Here is a 13,183-nt window from a genome sequence, read left to right as displayed (position 1 = left end):
ATCTAGTGGTTGTTACGCACGCAGTGCAGGAAGAGATAACTTGGTGGAACAGGGACAACATAACTACAGGGAAAAGCCTGGTACCACCAAACCCAACTGTGACCATCACCACGGACGCATCTCAATGGGGATGGGGAGCACACATGGACCAACTCAGAGTGAGGGGTCTGTGGACTCCGGCAGATGCGGTCACACATATCAATTACCTGGAATTGAAGACTGTCCTGCTAGCCCTGAAGGCATTCCAGAAGCACCTGTGCAACCAGAGAGTGTTGATTCAAACGGACAACACCACAACCATGTTTTATATCAACAAACAGGGTGGGACACAGTCATTCCCCCTTTCCACTCTGGCACAGGAGATTTGGAGATGGGCCATACCTCTCAAAGACGTGCTAGCGATTCACCTACCAGGGAAGGACAATGTGGAGGCAGACTGGCTAAGCAGGCAGACCTCGGCTTCACACGAGTGGGAGCTCAATGGGCACGAAACGCAGAAGCTTTTCCAGAAATGGGGAACTCCCACAATAGACCTATTTGCAACACGCCAGAATACAAAATGCCGAAGCTTCGCGTCCAGGCAACCAGATCAGCAATCCCAAGGGAATGCCCTATGGATAAGCTGGTCAAGGACATTTGCCTACGCTTTTCCGCCGATACCACTGTTACACAGGGTGCTCGAGAAATGCAGAACCAGCAACATGACACTGATCCTGGTGGCACCACAGTGGGCGAGGCAGACTTGGTTCTCCCAAATTCTGGAAATGGCTCAAGGGAATCCCCACAGATTCACAAGAAGAAAGGACCTGCTCTCCATGCAGAACGGAGAGGTTCTACATCCAGAGCCCGAAAGCCTCAGCCTAGCGGCATGGCTCCTGAAGAGTTAGAGTTTGCGGACCTTAGATTGCCTGCAAGCACTATGCGAGTGCTGCGAGAGGCAAGGAGACCAACTACACGCAAATGCTATAGTGCAAAATGGAAAAGATTTACAATATGGTGTGGCAAAAAAGGCTTGAAGAATAAAATGACAAAGGACTCAACAGTGCTGAGATACCTCACGCACCTTCTGAAAAGTAACCTATGCTCCACCTCCCTAAGGGTACACCTAGCGCCGATAGTAGCCTACACAAGAGGGGAGAAGGGTGGAAGTTTCTTTACGTCGCAGGTAGTAAAGAGATTCATGGAAGGAGCGAAACGAATCGCGCCACCTAAAAGGTTGCCGCCGCCGGCATGGAACCTTAACGTGGTCCTGACGGAGCTGATGAAAGCACCATTTGAACCCATACACAAGGCATCAATGCAAATGTTGACTATGAAAACTGCATTTCTGGTAGCCATAACCTCGCTACGCAGGGTGAGCGAACTGCAAGCACTAACGCTACAAGAGCCCTACATACAGATACACAAGGACAGGGTTGTCCTGAGAACGGACCCACACTTCATGCCTAAAGTCGTGTCGGCATTCCATTTGAACCAGAGTATTCAGATACCGAGTTTCTTTCAAAACCCAACTTCGAACGCAGAAAAGGTTCTACACACTCTAGACGCTAGGAGAGCGGTGATGCAGTACATTGAGAGGACCAAGGAGCACAGAAAAACTCAGCAGCTCTGTGTCCTTTGCATCAAGCTTCATGGGGAGACCAGTGACAAAGGGCACCATTGCTAGATGGATTGCACTAACTATACAGTTTTGCCACAATCAGGCAGGACAGGAGCTAACGGAGGGGCCTCAAGCTCACTCCACAAGGAAGAAAGGGGCAACCATTGCCTTTCTGGCAAACACGCCCATTCAGGACATATGCCTGGCGGCAACATGGGCTTCGGTGCACACGTTCACCAAGCACTACTGCGTGGACACACAGATGAACAAGGAAGCACAAGTAGGACAGAAAGTGCTTCAACACATATTCAACGACCAACGCTCATCTACCACCCAGCCGCCACAAAGATAACAAACCGCTACAAAGTCTATGCACAGCATAGTGAATCCAGAAAGATTCACGCTGCAAAACGAATAGTTTCTTACCTGTCGGTGTAGTTTTGCAGCTTGAAGATCTTTCTGGATTCACTAGCGAACCCACCCACCTTCGCCAGGAAGATGAGGCTGGAGGAAGAGCGGGAAAAACAGAAGTACAGAAGGAATGAAATACTACAGAAAAATGGACATATAAGTTAATCATTCGCCTAGGGTTAAAAAAAAAAAACGAGAGGAAAAAAGAACCCGAAGATGGCGCCCCAAAGGTGGGACTTCCGCAGGAAGCACGACGACGTCACGAGAGGTGCACCAAATGGTGGGACGTCGACGCCCACCTGGGCTACGAAAAAAAAAAAGAAAGACTATGAATCCGGACCCAACCACCAGATCGCGGAATAATGCACAGCATAGTGAATCCAGAAAGATCTTCAAGCTGCACAACTACACCGACAGGTAAACTATTCGTTCCTCTCCCCTCAATTTGCTCATATGGACAGAACAGGTAATCATACGATACCGCCCACCTTCTGCAAGACCATAAACTGGGAAAGGTAAAAGCTGACTTCAATACCTCAGCAGCATTCGCATAGCGTTTTTGGTGCCAATACCAAAAAGCGAGGATCAAACAAGGAATGCATACACTCATAAAGCAACCAGGGCCCGGGGGAAAACCCTTAATCCATATCTACACAAGGCATTAAGGCCTGACCATTGGGGGAAAAACACAATTTCTAGCAATATACAAACAAGAGCTAGTGGTTGGTAAAGACCATATTAAAATAGCACTTATAAAATAAAAGAAGCAACTCAGGCTTTAGCCTACAAATAGATAAATGGGGCTGTAAAATATAACTATTTCTTTATATATCTAAGGTTTTTTTCAAGGCCACATCTATAAATATTGAGCTTACTCACAAATGCAAATATGCATAACTGTGTATATATGCATATACTTTCCAAAAAGGACAGCTATATGGATATCTACTATGTACACAAAACAGGAGAACAGATTCTCTCAAAAACAGTAAGTGGCACTCTACACCATTTTTTGCTGTTGATATCCTGTGGAGATTAACTACACTTCACTCCCTCCTCTACAATCGCTAAATACCGCTACACAGTATGCACAGTATGTGAATCTAGAAGACGTCTAGGCTGCAACACAAAACTAGTTCCTTACCTGAAACAATAGTTTTGCAGCCTAGACTCTTCTAGATTCACATACGACCCTCCCTCCTCCCTTGTGAAGGAGTAAAGAAAGAAGATTATTAATAAAAAACGAGACTCAAGACATAGTCCCGAAATAAACATAGTACATAAGTCCTTACAAGGACTAACAAATGGCAAAAAAGCTGTAATTACCTTTTTCAATAAGGGCTTCTAAACCAAGGAGTGTTTCCGCATGGCTCCGGTTTCAGCTCCAAGCAGCGAGTTACAAGCGAGGTAACTCAGTAGCTGCTGAGCTCTAGTAATTTGAAGGCCCTGGATTTCAGTCCAGACAGGGCCGACTCAGCGTTTAATCCTTCTAAAGTCGATGGGAGAAGTATAGTGGAGTTGGTACAAATACACCTGGTATGTAAGCACCGTAAGACAATGTAATGCTTGTTCCCTGCAGAGGGTACGGTAATTATTTATTATTGACTTTTCATTAATCACTGAACACTAATAGGTGGGGCTCTCTCGCCATAATTGCAACAGCGCGGGAACCACGCCCTTGTCACGGGATTACAGCTTCTGAAGGGCATACCTACTGCAAAGCCACACGCCAAGGACATGGGAGCAGGGAAGACCAGAACGTACCACTTCAGGTCTTAACTCCTTTGGTGCTGTGGGGACCGCTCTGCACACGGTACAGAAAACTGCCAATAATTTGTTTTGTATAGCGTTACATACTACACGTTTCAGTTTCTAGCTGCTGTAAATATGAGGTGTTACTAATGCCCAGTTTAAGGGTACTTAATGTACTGCTCCTAGAAGTGATGTCACTTCAATGTCCAGGCTATGCTGAACATCCAAGACAACGAAAACTTTTGTAGCTGTCAAATGGACCCACACGAGGGGGCATTCCTCCGAGCCATGTTTCAGTCACCAATCCTAAGAATGTAGGGAGTTGTAGGCCTAGACTATAATACAAAAGTAAAAGTCACATTTCCAGCATACTTGGTGCTGCTAAATCAACAAGCATTTGCAATGCAATAGGTCTTGAACATCATATACCAGGCCAACTTCTCACACGCAAGTTTACGCTATTGGCATTGTAAATTGTAAAAACCAAAACATTGAGCTATTGGCATTGTAAATGACAATGCCTTTTATTTATGTTTTGGTTTTTACAATTTACAATGCCAATAGCGTAAACTCGCGCAAATGCGAGAACTATTGCATTGCAAATGCTTGTTACAAAAGTTAACACCGAGCTACCTACATAGCTCATAAACAATTAATAAGAAATTGTAAAAAGCATAACACAAGTTATTATGCTTTCCAGACTCCGCTATATACAGCAGCGGTTTATAAACCTTTTTAAAAATTAAAGATCTATATATATGTCTGTCTAAATCACCTTTTAAAGTCAACAAGTGTCCCTGCACTCTCAGCTCTATAAACAATCAATATTATACTTATTCAGCAAGCAGACCCAATCGCAAGGCAAAGGGGGCGGGGGGAATCTGAGAGCTTGCACACACACAGAGGGTTACCAGGGAGATCAGGTTTCACTACCTCCCAATAACGAAAAAAAGACAAAGCACTTTCCGACTCCAACCACTAGATTGCAGAATATGCACAGTATGTGAATCTAGAAGAGTCTAGGCTGCAAAACTATTGTTACAGGTAAGTAACTAGTTTTGTTTCCTATGTGAGAAGATTGAAAGAAGTTGTTGGCATTTCTCACCTCATTCGTGGTTTTCTCTCTGGATTTATCAACCTTGGAAGAGATTGTAAGGCTGGTTTGTAGCAGTTATTGCTGCTTTTTCTATAGTGCTTAATGCCACACGCTTCTGTTTCATTGGCTGACATGTCTGTGGTTGTATTGGATGTTTGATGGTTTGCTTGATTAACTGTCTTGTCACTTGTGGTTAATAACCTCATGGGCGTTTTGCAGTTTATTCCAGTTTGGAACGTGTTGCTGGTGGTTTGCCACAAGATTTGGCTTATTTCTGATCTTTTATAGCTTCAAAGATATTTTTAGTGGGGTTTGTTTGCTCTGGATCTGCCCAAAGCTCAAGAGCTACTCTAGCATGATCTTGGCTAATATTTCTCATGGTTAACTCTGTCATAGACAGTGCTGGTTCTTAAACTCTGTCTTGTCCTTTTTTTCAGGAAATCCTAGTCACTACTTCCTGTTACTGATTCGCTTTGGATCTCATTACATAGTAGCCACGCCCCTTGCCAGCGTACAAGATGCACTTTGTGGAGATGCCATCGTTTTCCCTACTTCAGTAACGCTGTAAGTTGTTTCTGTCTAGATGGACATGCTTTGGATCCTCTTTAATTGCATGGCAAATGTTGACAGTGAAAAAGATTGTTAAACTGGATTAACTTCAAGCTCCTGCTTTTTAGGTCGAGCCTAGAGCCAGCATGCATGCGCTGCTCTGTGAGTCTTATTGTAGGTGACTAGAAGCACCACCCACTGTCCGCCCATATTTGCCATTGGCTTGAGTCATTGTCTGTCCTGAATGCTGGCTTCTGATTAGTCAACATGCTTCTTACCCCCTCCTTAGTACTGCCTCCTCTTAATTTGTCACCTCCCGTGGCGACTGGCCCCTTTCTTCACTTGTTACACGGTACTGGTATTTAGACTATGAGCACTATTTTCTTTAATGAGGTTCTTCTACTGCAGGCACAACGTGCTTTGGTGCCTTCTCGGCCCCCCCCCCCCGCCCTCCTATCGTCTGTGCCTTCTCACCCTCCCACTGTCTTTGCCTTCTCGCCCCCAGCCCTCCCGTTCTCCGTGTCTTCTCTGCCCCAACACCCTCTCTCCTGTTGTTGTGATGCCTACCATTTGCATTGCATAAATGTGAGACCTTTTGTATTGCTAATTTCTTAATTTCCAATACCTCAGATATTCCCACCATTCCCCCCACCCCTTCCTTCAAACGAGCCCCCCTAAGTATCTAGCTCAATGTCATACCTAAAACTCATAACTTTGGTGATATTTTATCATTTAAAGCAGCGGTTGTATTGTATTGTAATTGCATTTATATAGCGCTGATTACCCCTGACGAGGCGTTGAAGTGCTTTTTCGGCGAGTAGCACGCTACTCTGGAACCCATAAAGGATTAGTGGTGATAGTATAGGGAAAATATGAAAGTAATTTGAGTGGTGGATATGTTAGTCAGATTATTTGGATTCAGAAGGATAGTGTAGGGATAGAGAAGGGAAAAAAAGGTTTTCATTTATACAGCACTTGCTACCTCCTGATGGGGGCGGTGGAAATGTTTTTTCGGCGAGTAGCACCCCACTCCGGAACCCATAATGGATTAGTGGTGAATTAGTTTAGTGAAATATGAAATCTGAAAGAAAAACGTAGTGATAGATTCCTTACATTAGAATTACCCCCAGGCATCAGACTGAATCCAGAAAGTTTTCGTCAGCAGTACCCCTGCGTGTCGGTAGGCGTCGTCATGCAGCTCTGCGTGCGTCGTTGGTGTTGTCGGTGCCGAGATGACGTCGCAGGAGCTACTTCGATGCGCCCACGCGTGCTGATGTCAGTTCTTTCTTTTTCCGCGCCAGCAAGCGCAGATCCGGGAAGAGCAAGTACCCCCAGTCATTTTTTGACTGAGTTTTTTCGAGGCCTTTTGTCTCAATTTCTTGGAGTCGATAGACTCCTGGTGTTGTAGGCATGCCCGGCTTCAAGAACTGTGGGGACTGTCACCGCATGATGTTGGTGAAGAACCCACACTGTATGTGTCTCTGCTGCCTGGAGCGTGACCACGAGTCTGCCGGGCTATGGCGCCGAAAACTTTGCGGGAGCAGTCCCGAAAGTTGCTGGAAGTCCGACTGTCTGCTCCGTGCCGCTCAAGGTCCCGGTCCCGTTGGAGGTCGAGGGATTTGTTGCGGAGCCGTCATCGTTCTTCTGGATCGAAGTCTTCGCACTCTGGGTCAGGTAAGTCAAAGCATTCCAAAAAGGTCGAAGAAGCGTCGTCACTCCACTACTTCCCGTTGCGGCTGAGGGCGCAGGTGTTGCCACCCCCGCAGCTCCGGCGGAGCCTGCAAAGTCGCCGCCGGCCTACCCACCCTTTCTGGATCTGCTGGCTACGCCTGCTCAGGTGCAAGAGTTTCTTGCTGCCATGGCCCGACATGCCCCGCCGGTGTGCCTACGGGCCCCACAGGCCCGACTGGAGGTCCTGTCCTTCCATTGCCGGTGGCTCTGGTGCCGCAGGACCTCCCGGGATTGGACCCGGGTCGACGCCGGTTGACCTCGTAACACCTCCACCGCCGTCTGCACCACCTCCGTCGCCCGCTCCTCGGGACGACATCGTCCCCAGTTTCAGCCCGGACACGGTGCTGGGTCGATGCCGTGCGGCGCCGATCCAGACGATGATGGTGCCTTTTTTTCCCCTATGTCCGTCCTCCTTATTTTCAGCCTGTTTCGCAGACTTCGGAGGAAGGGGAGGACTGGTAGGGGTCTGAGGACCCTCTCACACAACAGTGTGATTATGATCCAGACTGGGCAGAGGATTTAGGGGAGGCCAGGGGTCTTGACGCCTCCTCTGACCTTGGCATGCTGTCTCCTACCGTGGCTACAGAGGATGGGGCCAGTTACACAGTGGCAGTACGTAGGGTAGCCGAGGCTCTCCACCTCGAACTCCCTACGGTGGCAGTCAGGACTAACCTCCTGACAGAAGTGCTTCAGCCGGCGGCAACCTCTTTGGAGCCCTTGCTGCCTTTTAAAGATGCACTTTCTGACGTCCTTTTGGGCACTTGGTCCAGGCCCAACACAGGGGCTCCTGTGGACAGGAACATGGCCGGCTGCCATCGCCTGGCTCTGGCGCTTCGGCGCCACGCCTGGCTGAGAACTGTCTTCTCCACGGATGTCCAGAACACCTTAATGTGCATGCCCTTTGATGGCATTCCCCTTTTTGGCAATAAGGCAGATAGTGCGTTGGAGCGTATTAAGGACTCACAGGTTATGGCCAAGTCCTTGGGCCTGTCGGCCACTCGCCCTCCTCCGCTTTTCGCTCCTTTTCGTGACCACGGAAGTGGTGCCCCAACACGTTCGTTTCAGAGCCACAGGCCTGCGCAACAGATTTCACAGCGCAGACGTGGGAACAGTCGAGGCGGTTCTGGGGGCCAGCAGGCGCGTCAGTCCACCTCCACCCCCGCAGCATCCACTGCATAACCTTCCTAGTCTGACCTTTCAGGCACATCAGGCGCCAGTGGGCGGCTGAATTCGCCATCATCTCCCCCACTGGCGCAATATCACTTCGTGCAAGTGGGTGCTGCAAATTGTCCGAAGGGGCTACTCCCTCCCCTTCGAGACTTCCCCTCCAGCCATGCCACCTCAATACCACCGCATGTCGGGAGACCATCTTGCGCTTCTACAGCAGGAAGTCATGGCCTTCTTGGCCAAGGAGGCCATCGAGTGCGTTCCTGGGCCAGAAGTAGGTTGTGGTTTTTATTCCCACTACTTTCTGGTCCCCCAGAAGGACAAGGGTATGCGTCCTATCTTATACCTTCGGAACGTCAATCGCTTCCTCTGGAAGGAGAAGTTCAAGATTTTCACACTTGCTCAGTTATTGTCTGCCCTAGACCCGCAAGATTGGATGGTAGCGTTTGACTTATAGGACGCTTACTTTCATATTCCCGTCCTGCTGGCCCACCGGTGTTACCTGCGGTTCACTGTAGGCCTCGAGCACTTTCAGTTCACCGTGCTCCCTTTTGGCCTTACCAGTGCCCCTCTGGTGTTCACAAAAGTGATGGCGGTGGTCCTAGTCTTCCCCTATCTCGACCACTGGTTGTTTAAGACGGGCTCGCCCCAGGCAGTCATCTACCACCTCCAGACTACGGCCGACCTCCTGCATTTGCTGGCGTTCTCCATCAACATGCCGAAGTCTCACCCGATTCCCTCTCAGAAGCTCCTCTTTATCGGAACGGTTCTGGATTCGGCGCAGTTCCGGGTTTATCCTCCTGAGCAGCGAGTCCGGGATATTCAGGCTATGATACCAATCTTTCAGCCTTTATCACGGGTTTCGGTCAGGATGACCCTCCGGCTACTGGGCCTGATGGCCTCCTGCATCCTGTTGGTGGATCATGCCAGATGGCATATGCGGGCTCTGCAGTGGAACCTGAAGTTCCAGTGGGCACAGCATCAGGGCAACCTGTCCGATCACGTCCAGATCGTGGAGGGCACTGCACTACAATTGCAGTGGTGGCTCACGAAACGCGATTGGGTCAATGGCAGATCCCTCTCCCTTCCCCAACCGGAACACACTGGTGACGGACGCTTCCCTTCTGGGCTGGGGCGGCCACATGGGAGAGGCGGAGATCAGAGGACTCTGGTCTCCGCCGGAGTCCCGGCTCCATATCAACCTTCTGGAGCCTCGGGCGATCCGACTTGCACTAAAAGCATTCCTTCCCTCTGTCAAGGGGAAAGTAGTGCAGGTGTTCACAGACACCACCACCATGTGGTACTGCAACAAACAGGGCGGGGTGGGCTCGTGAACCCTATGTCGGGAGGCTCTGCGCCTCTGGACATGGCTGGAACATCAGGGCATTTTCCTGGTGGTTCAACACCTGGCATGTTCTCTGAACGCCAGGGTAGACTAACTCCGCCGCCGGTGCATGATGGATCACGAATGACGTCTGCACTCTGACGTGGCGCAAGGTCTCTTTCAGCAGTGGGGATAGCCTTTGTTAGATCTATTCGCCACAGAAGAGAACGCACAATGTCATCAGTTCTGTGCGTTGGAATTTCCAAGGCAGCACTCGCTCGGCGACGCTTTTCGTCGCAAGTGGAGTTGCGGTCTACTATACTCCTTTCCGCCTATACCACTTATACCCAGAGAAGATCTAGCGCGACCGGGCCCAAGTCATTCTTGTGGCTCCGGACTAAGCTCGAAGAGTATGGTATCCTGAGCTACTCAGCATGGCTATCGATCCCGTGATCTGACTGATCGGGAGGATCTTCTGTCGCAGCAACAGGGGACGGTCCTCCACCCAAATCTGTCCAGTCTTCACCTCCTTGCGTGGAGGTTGAGCGGTGGCAGTTGACGTTTTTTCACCTGCTTCCCGAAGTTTGTGATGTGATCTTGGCAGTCAGATGTCCCTCCACTAAGACGGTATACGCCTGCCGGAGGACCAAGTTTGTGGCATGGTGCACAGCAAAGGCTGTGGATCCCCTTTCTGCCCCTCTTTCAAAGGTCCTTTTATTCCTCCTTTCTTTGGCCCAGCAGGGCTCTGCTCTGGACACTATCAAGGGCTCTCTCTCTGCCATTTCAGCCTTTTTACGGCTTCCAGATCAGCCTTCCCTTTTCAAGTCCCTGGTTTTAAATAGATTCTTAAAAGGCATTACTCATCTTTTACCTCCTGTACCTTTCATAATGCCCCAGTGGGACTTGAACCTGGTTCTGACATATCTGATGTGTGCTCCCTTTGAGCCACTTCACAACTGTCCCCTTTGTCTTCTCACTTTAAAGACCGCTTTCTTGGTGGCTTCACCTCTGCCAGAAGAGTGAGTGAGCTCCAGGCTCTTTCTTCTAAATCTCCTTTTCTCTCTGTCCATTCGGACAAAGTGGTTCTAAGGCAGGGGTCTCCAACCGGTCGATCGCGAGCTACCGGTAGCTCGCAGGTGCCATGTCAGTAGCTCGTGGCCTTACCTCAATTTTAGTAGCCTATCATCATCGTTTTGTTTATTTTTAGGCCTTTTGCAGTTGCTTGTCTCCCGCCGAAGGAACCAGCTGCTATTTGAGCCTATCTGGGGCGGGGTGAAGTGCTTGACGTCTACCAGCGCATGGGCTGTGTTTGCTGCCCACGGAGAACCACCACTATGCGTGCATTTTGATGCTTGTCTCCGTTCTATGATCCTGTGCAATTTTGTGGCCGGAGCGGCAGCCTTGAAGGCATAATTGGGTCTCCATACCGCAATACAGGAGATAGTGTCACTGTGTCGGCCACTTTAAGCAGAGCCAGACAGACATCAGGTATGTGGGCAAGAGGAGCTTTATTTTTTAAATAGATTCCTGTGCATGCCGTTATTCGAGGCATCTAAATAAAACATGAGCAGTACTTCCAACAAGTAATAAATCAATCTGTAACTCTGCTTTAATTTAATCATTAAATAAAGCAGCGTTTCACAGGCATCTTTTATTTTTAAATAAATAGTGTCCCTTTCATGTTGTTCCTGGCCACAAAACGGAACCGAGAACATAATTTTACATGTCTTTTCATTTCATTTTAATGAAATAATGGGAGAAATGTAATGTAAAATTAAGTTACTGGCTCCGGTTTGTGCCCAGGGAGAACTCCTAAGAGGTGCTTTTTTAAAAAACAAAATACATGAAAAATTATGCTTTTAATTTCATTATATCATGTGAGGAGCGTTGATTTTGAGCACGATGAAAATAAGGCTTCACACTTCACTTCAAATGTATCCCATTTAAAAAAGTTCCTCACCCTTGCAGTGGCCATATGTTTCTGTTAGCGAGGCTAATAAATCAATAAAGAGATTTGCATGGGCCAAGCGAAGGTCTGTGGCCACTTCTTTGCGTGAGCAAAGATTTGAAAATAATGCAAATAGTGGCACAAAAGTCATACAAAAATATGATGGAATGTTAGAAAATCACAACGTTTATTTCTCCTACATGCATAAGCATTTCTTATGAATAGCTGATTATAGCACTAGATTAAGAGGCATCTTTAGAAGTAATAGCTTTTAATCATGAAATAATCATGGACTCCCACCATCCCCGATGACCATTCTATGATAATGAACTAAGTGGCAAGTCATGTGAACCATACGTGTGGAATAGGTTATTATTACATGGAACACATTTATGGTCTGTTAGGAGAGAATTTGTACAGTGCAAACCCTGAACTCATGCATTTCAAGGTCTAGTCATGTGATAATGTAGAAAAAGGAGGTATGATGTAATAAAATAATTGTATTGCAGCATTTGTTTATAGTGCTTACTACCCTGCAAGCCAATCCATGTAGGGTTTGTGGTGGGAAAGGTGTTGTCTTTATTTTGTGAGCCTATGTTGGAAGTGTTCCATGTTGTGCATGATGACCACCGAGGTTCGATTATCGAGTTATGGAACGTAGTAGTTTAGTAGATGAAAAAGGTGTAAGAGACAGATGTGCAGGTTGTTTTTTTAATCTGATTGCAGCTTTGAACAGCACTGCACGTCCATATGGTTTCTTATGATTGTAATCTTCTTAGCTGGTTATGGCAGAGGTTAGGAGTATGCAGTTTGTTGAAGAGGAAAGCCAGGACTAATACCAGGCTCTCTGGTTTCATATTGTGCATTGCAGACACTAAATGGGTATCTGTTTATCCCTCGTCAATGAAGCTGCGCATGGAGGGACTTTGAGAATGATTCACAAGTTGCTTGGCCTTTAGTAGCTCTCAATCATTTTCACGGATCAGAAGTAGCTCTCACTGCAGAAAAGGTTGGAGACCCCTGTTCTAAGGACTCGTCCATCTTTTCTGCCGAAGGTTGTCACTGCCTTTCATATTGGGCAGACCATCACTTTGCCCACCTTTTTTCCGCCTCCGCGTCCCTCTAAAGAGGAAGAGAGGCTCCACCGTCTTGACCCAAAACGTGCGCTCTCATTCTACCTGAACCGCACACAACAGTTCCGGGTGGATGACCAGCTCTTTCTTGGCTACGTGGGCGCCAAGAAAAGTCAAGCCGTGCACAAGCGGACCATCTCCCAGTGGGTCGTTCTGTGCATAAAGGCTGGTTATTCTTTGGCTAAAAAGGAGCCTCCGGTGGGACTGCGCACCCATTCTACCAGGGTGACGGCAGCTACTACTGCTTTGGGACTGGGAGTTCCCTTGCATGACATCAGTCAGGCAGCTACGTGGGCCTCGCTGCACACGTTTACCAAGCATTATTGTCTGGGCAGCCAAGTTCGGAGAGACAGCTTCTTTGGCCGTTCTGTTATCCAGGATTTTCTGGTGTGATCTTGGTTCGCAGACCCACCACCGGGGTTGGTATTGCTGGGGTATCTTTTCTAAGGTAAGGAATCTATCACTACGTTTT

At 48.0% G+C, this 13,183-nt stretch overlaps 1 protein-coding gene across 3 annotated transcripts in view; it reads left to right on the top strand.

The window, feature by feature from the left end:
* LOC146775920 (anillin-like) overlaps window positions 1-13,183 on the top strand; it is a 284,167-nt gene that overhangs the window by 167,338 nt on the left and 103,646 nt on the right. For all 3 annotated transcript variants that reach the window (XM_085639582.1, XM_085639581.1, XM_085639580.1), the window contains exon 15: window positions 5,297-5,423. In XM_085639582.1, coding sequence (XP_085495708.1) covers window positions 5,297-5,423 — 127 coding nt within the window. The remainder of the gene's footprint in view (window positions 1-5,296; window positions 5,424-13,183) is intronic.

Source organism: Triturus cristatus, chromosome 12 (genome assembly GCF_964204655.1).
Source record: "Triturus cristatus chromosome 12, aTriCri1.1, whole genome shotgun sequence".
In the NCBI taxonomy this organism is placed as follows: Eukaryota; Metazoa; Chordata; class Amphibia; order Caudata; family Salamandridae; genus Triturus; species Triturus cristatus.
The sequence above is the reverse complement of the archived record's forward strand: the minus strand, read 5'-3'. Positions and strand labels throughout refer to the sequence as shown.